The 15,574-nt window shown below is 43.4% G+C and overlaps 1 protein-coding gene across 1 annotated transcript in view; it reads right to left on the reverse strand.

Moving 5' to 3' along the window:
- The window catches only part of rad54l (RAD54 like), a 29,478-nt gene extending 14,510 nt beyond the window's left edge, over positions 1-14,968 (reverse strand). Inside the window, exons 1-16 of the mRNA XM_083776445.1 lie at positions 14,929-14,968; positions 14,360-14,420; positions 14,063-14,146; positions 13,198-13,311; positions 12,933-12,993; positions 11,679-11,814; positions 11,489-11,558; positions 10,207-10,368; positions 9,605-9,731; positions 9,224-9,348; positions 8,874-9,024; positions 8,437-8,563; positions 7,876-7,950; positions 7,223-7,353; positions 6,343-6,456; positions 4,271-4,394 (exon numbers count right to left, since the gene is read on the reverse strand). Coding sequence (XP_083632571.1) covers positions 4,271-4,394; positions 6,343-6,456; positions 7,223-7,353; positions 7,876-7,950; positions 8,437-8,563; positions 8,874-9,024; positions 9,224-9,348; positions 9,605-9,731; positions 10,207-10,368; positions 11,489-11,558; positions 11,679-11,814; positions 12,933-12,993; positions 13,198-13,311; positions 14,063-14,146; positions 14,360-14,362 — 1,604 coding nt within the window. The 5' untranslated portion in view covers positions 14,363-14,420; positions 14,929-14,968. The remainder of the gene's footprint in view (positions 1-4,270; positions 4,395-6,342; positions 6,457-7,222; positions 7,354-7,875; positions 7,951-8,436; positions 8,564-8,873; positions 9,025-9,223; positions 9,349-9,604; positions 9,732-10,206; positions 10,369-11,488; positions 11,559-11,678; positions 11,815-12,932; positions 12,994-13,197; positions 13,312-14,062; positions 14,147-14,359; positions 14,421-14,928) is intronic.
- Positions 14,969-15,574: the final 606 nt, after the last annotated feature.

A 15,574-nucleotide genomic window follows, 5' to 3' on the forward strand; every position in this document is an offset into this window, starting at 1 on the left:
TTCTCCATAGAGAAACTACTTCCGTGAACCAGGGGAATCGTCGGGATGAGCGAGTTACGTCAGGACTTCGGTGCTCTATAGGAGACAAACATGCATCCCATACCTTGCGCCTTGGCGCCTCACAGTGGCACAAGCACAACACTGCATATCACACAGAACAGCAGTACAGAATTACACACAATACACAAGTGAGGACATACATCCCGTCAAATCTCAACACAGTGCCTATTTATATTGCTATTTGCTACGTTTTAATAATTGCCAGTCATACAGTATAAATTGCCACATTGTTATACCTATACATTTACGTATTTTACTTGTATAGTGTTATATTTGATATCCTGCTACATGATTTTATACTTACCTGTTTTATCTCCGAGCTTATAATAAACTTTGTTACTTTTCTATACGACCTGCCTGCTGCTGAATATATTCAGAGTATACTCTTCATTAGCAAACTGTAAATAAAGTACTAAACGAAGGAAAAACCCCCGCGGGGATAACTGACGTTATAAGAAGATAACGCCCCTGCATGACACCTCCCTGGCCACCGTATAGCGCATTGACAGGTCTGTCTGTCTGTCTGTCGTAGCATGCAGATAGACAGATAGGGGGGGGGGGGCAGTTTGACAACAGCGGCTGACACATGTTCATTGATGATGATTAATAGGCCTACTGTATATGCTACTGTGCTGCTGGATCGTCGATAAATGGACTATAGGCCTACTGGACTTTGATGTTATACTGCACGGATATAAGCGAACCAGTTTATCAATGTTGGATAGTTGGATACCTGCATGCGCTCTTTGCATGTGCACGGCAGATGGAGAGAGAGAGAGAGAGAAAGAGAGAGAGAGAGAGAGAGAGAGAGAGAGAAATGAGCTCCGTTCATTGGCTTTATAGGCAAGTGCAGAAGGTTTATAACGACAGGTGCCCACCTTAGAGTAGCCTATATATATTAACTTATTATTATTTTGCCAGCGGGTGCTTTGGCTCTTGCGCGGAGTTGACGCCGTTGTCTATAGGCCTACGTGCCAGGATGATTTTAAATAAATATGTCTCTGTCTCTGCGTCTCTAGAGCTATAAAATATATAGCACACATCATGTGTGACACATGTGTGCACATACACACACACACACACACACACACACACACACACACACACACACACACACACACACACACACACACACACACACACACACACACACACACACACACACACACACACACACACACACACACACACACACACACACACACACACACACACACACGAGATTCTGACAGAATGCAGCGGCGCATTCTTAAAATAAACAGATATACAAGCTTATAGTGTACCATAGCGTACATACCAGCATACTTACCGTTCAATAATAATTAGCATGTATTATTATTAACGAAAAACAAACAGTTTTTTCAAACAGTTGTTTGAAACAACTTCTGATTAGTTACTAACTTTACTAGACCAATTTAAAATAGTATTAGATGTTTTTCGTTAATAATAACTTATGCTAATTATTACTGAACCATTTTAGATGTTTATATTTCACCAACAGGCATGATATGAATTTATAGGAATAATAGGCCATCAGTGGCCACCGGTCGACTCCATTTTGCGCATTACGGCGCCTAGATTGAAATGACCACATTAATCAACAATAGACCATACTGTTCATTGAAAATAGCTGCAAAATCACTATAGTTGTGATGGGATAAAGTAGACCTTTTAAGTATAGTTACCAAGTAGGCCTACCATTAACCCCGCGATGCTGAGCGTGTGTTCCAGCTAAAACTAAGGGTAGGTCTATAGATTTTTAGGGTTAATTATTAGGACCCGATTTTTAATTTCATTCAGAGGGAGAGTCAAGGTATATATTTTATATATAGTGAAACATACATTTCATCGATATCCTTCATCGTCTTCATTTCTTTCATAGTTAAAGCAATTGCTAAGTGGTCTATTGTCTAAAAAAAACACACACAAGCATGAACAGTAGACATCTATTCATCATTATTTATTTCAAATCAAAATACAAACCACTGTCACCAACTCGTCTCGAAGTTCGCGCACACACACACACACACACACACACACACACACACACACACACACACACACACACACACACACACACACACACACACACACACACACACACACACACACACACACACACACACACACACACACACACACACACAACGAACGGTGTGGTCACGGTACCGCTGGCTGGCCTCTGTTTTAACGTTAACGTCAAAGTCCAGTAGGCCTATAGTCCATTTATCGACGATCCAGCAGCACAGTAGCTGTATACAGTAGGCCTATTAATCATAATCAATGAACATGTGTCAGCCGCTGTTGTCAAACTGCCCCCCCCCCCCCCCCCCTATCTGTCTATCTGCATGCTACGACAGACAGACAGACAGACCTGTCAATGCGCTATACGGTGGCCAGGGAGGTGTCATGCAGGGGCGTTATCTTCTTATAACGTCAGTTATCCCCGCGGGGGTTTTTCCTTCGTTTGGTACAGTTTGCTAATGAAGAGTATACTCTGAATATATTCTTTCAAATGAGGTTTGGCCTTATATCAAACATACATGCTCAGTATTTTTATTAATACATTTGCAACTATTTGAATAAAGGTTGTATATCAGTGAAGCCACCACAGCTCATGAAACATAATAGGCTGCATGGCTAACAGGGCTTAGTGCTTCCCTATACCATATCTCTCCTTTCTCTGGCTCTATGACTTATACGCCCATGAAAAATGGAAAATATAAATTTCATTGAGTGTATACCATTTGGAATTATACCAATCGGTTGAGATTTGGCAGATTATAGCCAATGTTAAATATCAACTTTTTGCGCACGGGCCATTGGGACTGTGGCGGCGGTGTTTTACCTATAGGACCTCTGCTTGGATTCATGGTGAGTGCGCACCGAAAAGTAATTGGAATATATTTTTCTTGCCACATTATAAACAAGTTTACTTTACCTCCTCACTGTCCTCAGTGTTTGGGACGGGATGTAGGCCTGTATCATGTGCTGTCTGCGTGCATATAGCGCTGCGCTCCAGTGAAATTGTCATTGCTTGAGAAAAACGGATAAGGGCAGCAGGCAGGTCGTATATAGAAAAGTAACAAAGTTTATTATAAGCTCGGAGATAAAACAGGTAAGTATAAAATCATGTAGCAGGATATCAAATATAACACTATACAAGTAAAATACGTAAATGTATAGGTATAACAATGTGGCAATTTATACTGTATGACTGGCAATTATTAAAACGTAGCAAATAGCAATATAAATAGGCACTGTATCTATAGGCAAGCAATAATCACAAGCTCCTCTTGAAATGTCCACCTCAGGAATCTGGATAATAGCACAGTGTGTAATAATAGTAGCTATAATAAACACTATGGCATATAGCAGTAAACCATCTGCGTCGGCGGTCCTCGAGGAGACGGCGGGCGATCAACGATAGGCGGCCGGCGATCCAACGCTGTTCTGCGCCGTCCAGGACGGGGAGGCTGGGAAGGACAAGCTGCTGTCTGTGCAGCGCAGCAGCGAGACAACGCGGCGGCGCAAAAAATATAATAATAATAATATACCAGCAACACGGCACGAACGCACATGTTACACACAAGCTGCTGTCTGTGCGGCGCAGCGCAGCAGCGAGACAGCGAGACAATTACAGTTAGTGTCCACAGGTGACATTACCATTTGGGGGTCCCTGGGGGTCCCCAGGGGTCCCCGAACCTCGAGACCCCCATAGAAACCTCCAGGGGGGCGACACGATTCAAATGAGCCCACCCCCTCCAAAACGGTAGAGAAATGACAGAGTTACCATTTGGGGGTCCGTGGGGGTCCCCAGGGGTCCCCGAACCTCGAGACCCCCATAGAAACCTCCAGGGGGGCCACACGATTCCAAAGAGACCACCCCCGTCCAAAACGGTAGAGAAATGACAGAGTTACCATTTGGGCAGCAAGGGCAGAATCCATCCACCCTAACCCTGCGACCGACGGTCGCGACGCAAAAACGGACCGACCGACCGACAGACCCCCCGACGGACCGACGGACCTCCCGACGGACCGACGGACCCCCCGACGGACCGACGGACCCCCGACGGACCGACGGACCCCCCGACGGACCGACGGACCCCCCGACGGACCGGCGGACCCCCCGACGGACAGGTCCGTCGCGACGGCCGTCGGTCGCAAGAAAATGGATTCTGCCCTTGCTGCATGTTTTTGTCTCAATTACCTGCGGGATCTGCACAACTTCTCAAAGAGATCCAGTGTTTGAGTGTAGTTGGACACAAGCACCACCTTGTCACTTGTTGTGCTCCTGGTATGCGCCAGGATGTAGTCCAGGACCAGCATCTTCCCTACAAGGCAGAATAAGACAAATATTTAACCCATTCTGAACCCATTTTGGTGTTAGCATCATGTCATGCTTTAGCTATTGAAAAATAGCAGATCTACAAGCTCATAGCGCGCCACCGAGTGGCGCGCTACGAGCTTGTAGGTCTGCTATTTTTGGAGAAAAAAAATCAAAGAACGACTGACATTTTTAGAATCTGATCTCAGGTCAGAATGGGCTAATCAGACCAGTGTGTGTCCAGTGGAAACCTCGTATGAATCTGATCTCAGGTCAGAATGGGTTAAGGATGTATAGCAGTCCAGAAGCACAATGGAAGTGATCCTTGGCAACAAACTGGCCTATGAATGGTAAATGGTAAATGGTGTATTTATATAGCGCCTTTATCCAAGGCGCTTTACAGAGATTGTGCATTACATTCACCCATTCATACACCGATGGCAGCGGAAACCATGCAAGGCACCAACCAGCACATCAGGAGCAATTAGGGGTTCAGTGTCTTGCTCAAGGACACTTCGACAGTAACTCTGGGGGAGCCCGGGTTCGAACTGGCAACCTTACGGTTACCATCCAGGCACTCTACCCCTGAGCCACCGCCGCCCCGGTGAAGTCCATCTATACGCCATGACTCATCACTGCGACATATACTGTACATCTGATCTATAAAACACCAGTTATCGCTAGTTCTGTGTTCTTTTTTTAACCCCATGCATGATATATTTCCCTTGCAATTTACAATTTAGGCATTTAGCAGACGCTCTTAATCCTGGTGGTAATACATCAAATACATACAAATAAGTCTTCAGGAATCATACGTAAGCTAAGAATCTAACAGTGGAATATCTATAATTAAACTATGCGTATACAGTAGTACACTATAGAGTGTTATGTCTACATGCTATCTAATGTACATAAGTTGAGCCTTTGCATACGCCTGTACGGTCGTCGAGGCTAGGGCGAGTCCCACGGGCTAAGATGGAGTTCCCTTCATAGGGAGGCTAGGGCGAGTGCCACGGGCTAAGATGGAGTTCCCTTCATAGGGAGGCTAGGGCGAGTCCCACGGGCTAAGATGGAGTTCCCTTCATAGGGAGGCTAGGGCGAGTGCCACGGGCTAAGATGGAGTTCCCTTCATAGGGAGGCTAGGGCGAGTGCCACGGGCTAAGATGGAGTTCCCTTCATAGGGCTAGGGCGAGTGCTACGGGCTAAGATGGAGATCCCTTCATAGGGCTAGGGCGAGTGCCACGGGCTAAGATGGAGTTCCCTTCATATTCGTCTGGCTCGTCGGGCGCATGTTTGACGCCAACGAGCACGTTTAGGCTGCGTCGCTCTGGACTGTGTGCAGCTGCCAGTGTGAACACAGCGTTAGTGCTGAAGGTGATAGTAGGGCTGTCACAATTACAACATTTAACCCATTCTGACCTGAGATCAGATTCTAAAAATGTTCTTCTACATCCTGACAGTGTTCTGAAAAAGCTATGTTTCTATGTCAGTCGTTCTTCGATTTTTCAAAAATAGCAGACCTACAAGCTCGTAGCGCGCCACCGAGTGGCGCGCTACGAGCTTGTAGATCTGCTATTTTTCAACAGCTAAAGCATAACGTAGTGCTAACACCAAAAGGGGTTCCGGCCAAAATGGGTTTTAAGTTACGACTTAATCGTGTTTTTTGGAATTCAACATATATTCAGAACATAATGAATAAAGATGTTCCTTTGCCTTTTAGGATGGATATGACAAATAACTTAAATATACAAAGAAATCACTCACATATTTAATATTTACACTTAAAAAAGTGAAGAAAAGAAATGCAGTAATAGCAGATCTACACATTTACAAGGTGTCACTTCTTTGCGCATTGTGAGCATGTAGATCTGGCATTTTTTTTCTCTTTTCTAATATTTGAAAACGTATGATTTTTGTGATTACACGATCATGTAATAATGATGGCAGGCCTATACCTGAAAGCTGAGGCTCCACAGCTTTAGCGTTGTTGTATCCTGCTGGAAAGAGATCCAGTGCTCCTTCAAAGCCCTCCTCGGCCTGCACACACTTCTCATAGATGAGACCTGGATCTGCATGGATGGACACACGGACGGACACACACTCTGTAATCCATGCAGAGGTTTTAGAACATTGTGATCCAGACCAGATCAGAATGATTGTAAACACTACATTAATGTGTAGTGCTGTGCTCTCTAGGCCGGGGGTCTGCAATGTTTTTCAGACCAAGGACCCCCGAGCCCCCCCCCCCCCCCCCCATTAAACATCGTATAAAATTGGGTTGCAGATTTAACTTTTTCACAGGCTTCATAGACAGCTTCAATTCATATACTTGTTTGACAGCATTGTCATCAGTTCATGTTAATGAGTATTCTCAGACATTTAGCCACTTAACCCATTCTGACCTGAGATCAGATTCATACGAGGTTTCCACTGGACACACACTACAGACCTACAAGCTCGTAGCGCGCCACTCGGTGGCGCGCTATGAGCTTGTAGATCTGCTATTTTTCAATAGCTAAAGCATAACATGATGCTAACACCAAAATGGGTTCCCGTTCAGAATGGGTTAAACAGTCAACACTTAGTAAACTTGACCTTTCACTCTGTACTTGGTCTGCTCTTTTCACCCAATACACTGAGCCTCTCTTTGCCTAAATCAGCCGATGTACAAGCTCACAATGCCTCGATCTGCGAGGCGTTGTGAGCTTGTAGATCAGTGATGTTCGGCTACAGTTCTCCTCAGGGTAGGGATATTAGCGTTGGAGTGGTTAATGCCCCTGCTCTAGGCAACAATAACATAGGATATAGAATGGTGACACAGGCTGCCCTGCTTACGATTGCAGAGCTTCTTGAGAGAGGTGATGGAGGACAGGGAGGACATGGTGATCTTGTCCTCCTGCAGGGTCTCCTGGGGTTTGGTCTGCCTCACAAACCTCTTGTACAGCTCTGTCTGGAGAGGTGTCAGCCTGCAACACATCCAGCACAAGACGCACACATTTAGACAGTAGCAACACATCACACTAGGTTCAAACCAGCGTTGATGTTGACAGCAGATTTTGATGTTGATTTAGTCTTTTGAATAAAATTCCATTTAGTTTTAGTTGCATTTTAGTCACCTAATGTTTTTTTTTTTCTGTAAATAAATATGATATAAATATAGCGGTAATAGTAGACTAAATCTACAGTTGATTTAGTCCAGGGGTTCTCAACCCTTTGTGCTGGGGACCACCACAAATACTCACGCATTGGTTGAGAACCCCTAAAATGTATTTTGTGACAGACCTTGTAATGTCTGATTTATACTTGGCCTTGTGTTGAAAATAGCAGATCTACAAGCTCATAACGTGTTGTAGATCTGCGCAACACCGACACACAACAAGGTATAAACTGCCTTGTCTATTAGTTCTACTGGATCTCTTCTCCGCTAACCTCCCCAACACGGAACAATGAATGTCTCTTAATTCACAATAAAGGCATAAAGAGCATACCTGCAACAGACCACGTGCTCGATTTTCACAGGCAGATACTTGGAGAGGATATCTGACGTTCTCCTTATCAAACACCTGCCAACAAAACACATTGTGTGCTTTATCAGTCAATGTATGACCTATAAATGAGTCATATTTTCATCCATAAATTGTGAAAAAGGAAAAGAGAAAATAAACTAAAACACACATATAATAGGAAATATACACATAAAATCAACTTAATTTTATTAATCAAAACCAGTTGTTTTAGATATCTTAACCCATTCTGAACGGGAACCCATTTTGGTGTTAGCATCATGTTATGCTTTAGCTATTGAAAAATAGCAGATCTACAAGCTCATAGCGCGCCACCGAGTGGCGCGCTACGAGCTTGTAGGTCTGCTATTTTTGAAAAATCGAAGAACGACTGACATTTTTAGAATCTGATCTCAGGTCAGAATGGGTTCATCAGACCAGTGTGTGTCCAGTGGAAACCTCGTATATGAATCTGATCTCAGGTCAGAATGGGTTAATATAACTGTCAATGTGTGGTGCGTACGGCAACAGTGTCTTTGTGATCACCTGTTGACGACACTGATCAGCTCCTTGAGTTTGTCCTCTCCACATTGTCTGTCCTTGTCACTTGCGTCTGAGTCTCTGCCCTTCAAAATGGGAAGCTCAAAGCGCTTCTTGAACTCCTGGGCTGTCCCTGGTATTGACAGATTGACACAGAACTAAGGGTTAAGGGCACGGAATGAACGCAGCTAATCACAATGGAAACCAGGCTCCTCTGTTTTCCTTCTACACTAAACGCCTTTGCCACAAATAGCCCATCTACCCTCGTTGTGAGTTTTTAGATATGCTGTTTTTGGCATCTATAGAGATGCTAGGGTTCAAGTATGTAAAAAAAGGTATCCTATTACACAAAGATTTGGTGGCTCCCCTGTAGTAACTCTGAGGATCCCCTAGGGGTCCCGGACCCCCCGCTGAAGACCCCTTGTATAGCATGGTTTGCTTACCAAGAATTCCTGCGTTAACAAAATGCACCAGACTGAAGTACTCCAGCAGGTCGTTCTGGATAGGAGTTCCAGAGATGAGAACTCTCCTCTTCACACTCATGGAGTTCAGGGCCTGATACGTCTGGTTCTCGGAGTTCTTCAGCCGGTGACCCTAGAAGCACAGCAGAGGTTCCCAAATATTTTAGGCCGTGACCCAAAAGAGAAATGTGATGCCTCCCAAAATAGTGACAATAGCAGATCTACAAGCTCACAACACGTCACAATGCAATGTGTTGTGAGCTTAAGGATAAAACACACGGTATAAACCCTAGCATGAAGTAGGGGCATAAGGAGACAGATGCCGGCCGTACCTCATCACAAATGATCAGTCCAACTTCTCCCTTATGCAGAACTCCTGCATGAAGTCGAAAGGTCTCATAGGAGATGATCAGGATGGGTGTGTGAGCTCTGGCACTCTGCTGACACATGAAGTTCTCTGTGGAGCACAAGCAAATAGAAACATGACCTTTAACCCTGGAAGACATTCCAAAAATGTCTTCTAAATCACAGCAGTTTAAAAAAAATGAATGGGCTTTTCTTTTAGTGCAACTGCTCTGCACTAGGGCTATTATAAGGCGCAACATTCCATTATTCCATAGAAGACATGTATTGGTTTCTATGGAATCCAAATGACTGAAATCATTGGTGGAGACTGAGACCTTTAATCCAGAACGACAGCTACAGTACAGAACCTAGCTTTCTGTCGATGTCTTCCTTGGAGCCTCCGTCGATGGCGACCGGCGTGACGCGTCCTCCCAGCCACTTGGCCACCTCATTGTACCAGTTTCTGACCAGACTGGAGGGGGACACCACGATGACCTGAGGGTTGTCACCGTCATGACGTTTTAGTTGATGATTCATTGTCAAACAGTGAACCCATTTAGACCTGGAGAGCCCATGGTATACCTTTCAATGTTATACCTTTCAATCTATATGGAAACATAGCATTTTGTCGCTGTCGGGATGGAAAGGATTTGGAAATTGGGATTAGCTCAAATAATTCTTGTGATGATCACTCAGGCGATGATGTAATAATTGCGTCAGGCCTAGTATAGCTCAGTGGTTCTCAACCTGTGGGTTGGGACACGCAGGGAGGTCCCCAGACTTTTTTCTTTTGGAGGGGGTCCCAGATGTTTCTATTTGTTGACATTTTGTATACTATGCCGATACATAGTCCACAATGGATTGAATACATAGGAACACAGGATCTTTCTTGTGTTCTCCTTTTAGTTGGACTGCACCTCGTGCTGCCTACAATTTTGACAAATAAATGATTAAATCAATCAAAGCTAACCTTGCTGAGGTGGGGCTTGGCGTCTGGGCTCTGGCGGAGCAGTGTCCACATCAGGGCGATGCACTGCAGGGTCTTCCCCAGACCCATCTCATCAGCCATGATGCAACCGAACGAGTCCGCTATGCGCCTGCCCGTCACACACTCCCACAGGAACTTCACCCCCTGGAGGACAGGAGGAAAACCACACAGCTGGATTAACCCATTCTGACCTGAGATCAGATTCTATAAACGTCTTCTACATCCTGACAGTTTTCTGATAAAGCTATGTTTCTATGTCAGTCGTTCTTCGATTTTTCAAAAATAGCAGACCTACAAGCTCGTATCGCGCCACTCGGTGGCGCGATATGAGCTTGTAGATCTGCTATTTTTCAATAGCTAAAGCATAACATGATGCCAACACCAAAATGGGTGCCCGGTCAGAATGGGTTAATACGCTTCATTTTCAACCCATCTTCTTTGACTGCCAACATTGATACAGTCTGTATGTCAGAAAATTCACCCCAAAATGAATCGGAAGCTAAATCGCCTAGAGCTAATGTGGCTAGTACCGCGTCAAAGTCATCATTGTCTCCACCAGGCCGAAGGCATGGGGAGAGAATATGTTTTGCACTCCGTCCGTGTGTCCGTCCGTCCGTCTGTGTACAGCTAATCTCCGGCACCGGCGTTAACCCGGTCGTTGCCAAATTTTGCACACACACTCCCTGGATGCCAACGATGAACCTCTGCCCCAAATGTATATATATGATAAATAGCGCCTGTTATAGCGCCACCAAGAGGCAGACTTTTGAAAAACACATTGTTTTATATTACTCCTCCAGATTCTGTCCAAAAATCCAGCAATCCAAGCAATATCTCTATAGTCATGTGTTCAAGCCGGATCTGTCCCATATTTCATAATCCATCCTAATTGGCTAACATTGGCTTTCAAAGTTTGCAGGATTGGCCCGTTTTGGCGCCTGGTGCAACCTATACTGTATGTTGTTCTACCTTTGATGCTGGCGCGCTCTCTGCGTCTCATCAGCAATTGCTATACATAACTTTTAATTTTTTTAATCCAACCTTAGGTCAGGCCCTAGAAAGCGTTTCCAAATTCGGCCTCAGGCATCAATGGGTATTGTAACTGCTAGGTAGCAACGATTTAGTAATGAGCCCCTAACCTTGACATTCATCGACGTTCTTTTACTCAAGTGAAAATTCTGAGCACAGGACTTTTCCTTGTAACAGATTATTTCGACATTGTGGTACTGTCATTTTTACTCAAGTAATAAAGGAGTACTTTTACCTCTCTCTGGTGAGGTCGCAGGACGTTTCCTAACACTGGGTCGACAACGACATGAACCGGGAGCTTTTCCCTGAAAACACACACACACACACACACACACACACACACACACCGCCAGTTGAATGTACAATGAAAAATAGCCCATATAATAGCATATAATAGTCCCCACAAAACACTGTTTGGAACTCACTTGTCGAGTTTGAGGAGGTCATGAGCGCTCACCACCGGAGGCTGGTACAGAACCAGAGCCCCTTCGGCGTACGGGTCGTGGAGGGATCTCCTCACCCCCGCACGCTTTAGGCCCAACGCCCTGACTCCCAGAGCACCTGGCAACACAATACACACACAACACGCTTTAGGCCCAACGCCCTGACTCCCAGAGCACCTGGCAACACAATACACACACAACACGCTTTAGGCCCAACGCCCTGACTCCCAGAGCACCTGGCAACACAATACACACACAACACGCTTTAGGCCCAACGCCCTGACTCCCAGAGCACCTGGCAACACAATACACACACAACACGCTTTAGGCCCAACGCCCTGACTCCCAGAGCACCTGGCAACACAATACACACACAACTCTTAAGGTCATTACACACTGGCGAATTAGCGACGCGATGCGAATAAGCGATCTGAAAATGCGAAATATTGCATGTTGCAGTTCGCCTGCGAATCTCTGCAAAATACGACACCAGAGCGAACAAATAAAAGCGAAAACGGTCGCATTTTCGCACATTCGCCACTGATGTGGAAGCTTGCATGGACTTCAATTGTTTTTTTTTAAATGCGAATTATTCGCACGAATATATCGCGTCGCTAATTCGCCAGTGTGTAATGACCTTTAATGATTGTCTCATTGTAAGGTGGAAACCTTGAATGTTCATCAAAACCGTTTTTACAGGAAATAAACTGTGTTCCAATGGATGTAGTGATTTAGTCACAATACTTTCATTGGTGTACGTAACTTTTGCAGCTTTAACCCATTCTGCACAGGAACCCATTTTGGTGTTAGCGTCATGTTATGCTTTAGCTATTGAAAAATAGCAGATCTACAAGCTCATAGCGCGCCACCGAGTGGCGCGCTACGAGCTTGTAGGTCTGCTATTTTTGAAAAAAATCGAAGAACGACTGACATTTTTAGAATCTGATTTCAGGTCAGAATGGGTTAATCAGACCAGTGAGTGTGTCCAGTGGAAACCTCGTATGAATCTGATCTCAGGTCAGAATGGGTTAATGGCTTTCTTTCACTTTCAAAATGTTTGGAAAATAGTGAAACAAGCTCACATGTGACAGTGTAGTGTCGCTATTGCCATTATTCAATAATGTAATTACAGAACTTGCATCATTTACTGCATAATTACTTCACTTTACACACTATAATGTCAATTGATACTTGTGTACTCACAGACTAGACTAGAATACTAACATCGTAATGTACCTGTGTAATTTGCAATAGGGATTTTAAACGGCTTGGAGAGAATACTTCGAATAAACGCTTCCTGTTGAAAAAGAAAAACAGAAAACAAAATATTATTGATGACAATAATAAGATTTGACACCCAAGAACATAATACTAGCCTAGAAGACACCAAACGAGCATAATGTAAATATATATATATATATATATATATTACAGACAAAGTACATGATAAAATTACATGATGATAATGATATTTAGTAGCCTACAACATGATACAACGTACATGTTTGCTTGCATCCACACACAGAGGCAGGTTCAGCAGTTGTGTCAGTGGTTTCCTAAAAGGAGAGATGTACTTCTCTCTGCTTTCACCACCACTTTTCTTCTTCCTTTTGCTCTGTAAAACAATTTGATTAAATGTTTCAATATAATGTTTCAATAATAACATTTTTAAACTTACATTTCAAACTTCTATAACGATTAATAGCAGATCTACAAGCTCACAATGTGCCATATTGGTATTATCGGTAACATTGTTACAAAAAAGATTTACAAAAACACATTTTGATGTTATCTGATTTAGATTTTTTGTTTTTAAGGAATATCTTAGATTTTTCTTTCCTGACTATAATGAAATGCCTAAAATAGGGCAATAATCATCTTCATCTAGCAGCAAGTTGAAGTGACGTGTGTATTCTATGTTGAATGAAAGGTTGATTAACCCATTCTGACCTGAGATCAGATTCATACGAGGTTTCCGCTGGACACACACTGGGTCTGATGAACCCATTCTGACCTGAGATCAGATTCTAAAAATGTCAGTCGTTCTTCGATTTTTCAAAAAATAGCAGACCTACAAGCTCGTATCGCGCCACTCGGTGGCGCGATATGAGCTTGTAGATCTGCTATTTTTCAATAGCTAAAGCATAACATGATGCTGACACCAAAATGGGTGCCCGTTCAGAATGGGTTAAAAATATGATGCTGGTGACAACCAGATACTAAAAAGAAATCACACTCATGTGAAGTGAGGGTGGCTCTTATCATCATACATCATCACATTCCGTGCTCAGCCAATCAAATCATCACATCCCATGGTTCACACAGAGACACAAAGCTGGGCATACCCCTCAACAATCCCTACTCACATCCTCTTGGCTCCAGTCTTCATCTTCAGAAGAATCTCCAGCTTGTTTGCTTTTGGCAACTTGACTGGGAGCCAGGCTTCTTCTCTGGAGGCGCAGGGAAACACAACCTTAGATGAAATAGCCAAAATAGCCTATCTACAAACTTGACTTGTTGCAAGCGCCTATTATATTTATTTTTTTACAACTGTTCATTAATCATAATTGAGGCAAAGGTTTGAAATAATGGTGATATTGAAGTCATATGGCCCACAAGGCGTCACAAGGTCACATTATAACTTCATGTGTTCATGTTCTTACCATGTTTAGTCTTTCTAGATGAGTTCCTTCTAAACGTCAAGCCTCCCTCCACACCAGCACACTGAAAATTGGAGATCAATCATAATAATCAGTGTTGATGATAACACGTGGTATGAAAACATATTCACAATCATATTCATAATAAATAAATATAATAATAAACATGTGATCTGTGCACTCAAAAAGGTTTAAAAGGAGGAGAGGGTGGATAATCCAAATTCGGCCTCAGGCATCAATGGGTATTGTAAAGCACTTTGAGCTACATTTATGTATGAAAGGTGCTATATAAATAATGTTTATTATTATTATTATTATTATTGTAAGTTGTAACATAATGATCCTCCTGTTTTAATGCTGTTTTGTTTAGCTTTTGTTTTTATTATTTGTTCTGCTCTGTAAAGCACTTTGAGCTACATTTATGTATGAAAGGTGCTATATAAATAAAGTCACTGCAGTGAATCCACCACATGATGCATGTTACTGCAGTAAGCGACACAAACAAAACAATGTTAACTGGTATTAAGGCTTTACTTTATACTAAATAAACGTATGAAATAAATATGTACTACCGCCTTCTCTTCATGTTTACATCCGTTGGCAGGCAGCGCGCGTTGCGGAACGTTACGGAAGCCCTGAAGGTGCAAAATGAGGTGACTAACTTTAACTACTTCGCCTGGTTTCTATTTGCTGTTCAGTGCGCACATCCGGTGTTGAGCCCCGCCTACTGTTTCGAAAATCAATGTACTTTACACAAACGGTTTCCGTTTCCGCCGCAGACCGGATCTGCATTTGGAAAATCGTTTTGATTGATTGATTGAAATATTTATTAACAGTTTGTAGAATTGACAGTACATTTTAAGCACAAACTCAATACAAAGACTGTTAACTGTGAGTGGACGACCCAATTAAGCGTTACACTTGTTTACAACAGGGTCCACATTGTTCAATTCATCAAAACATTTAGAGACATACAAATAGACACTTCTATGTAGCTAAAGAACAGAACAGGAATTCATCATATAGGAAGCAAAAAGGGAAAAGATACATATACAGTGAGGGGAAATGGGGTGGGGGTGGGGGGGGATTCAGATTTTACAGAGGCCAGTTTCGAATTGCAGCCATCCGTAGGTGCCCTTTGAGAGCGGTTTTGAAGGAGTCAAGGGATTCACATGTCTTAATGACTGTTGGTAGGGCGTTCCACATTTTGGAACCAAA

The sequence above is a fragment of the Protomyctophum parallelum genome, assembly GCF_964188405.1.
Source record: "Protomyctophum parallelum genome assembly, chromosome: 11".
In the NCBI taxonomy this organism is placed as follows: Eukaryota; Metazoa; Chordata; class Actinopteri; order Myctophiformes; family Myctophidae; genus Protomyctophum; species Protomyctophum parallelum.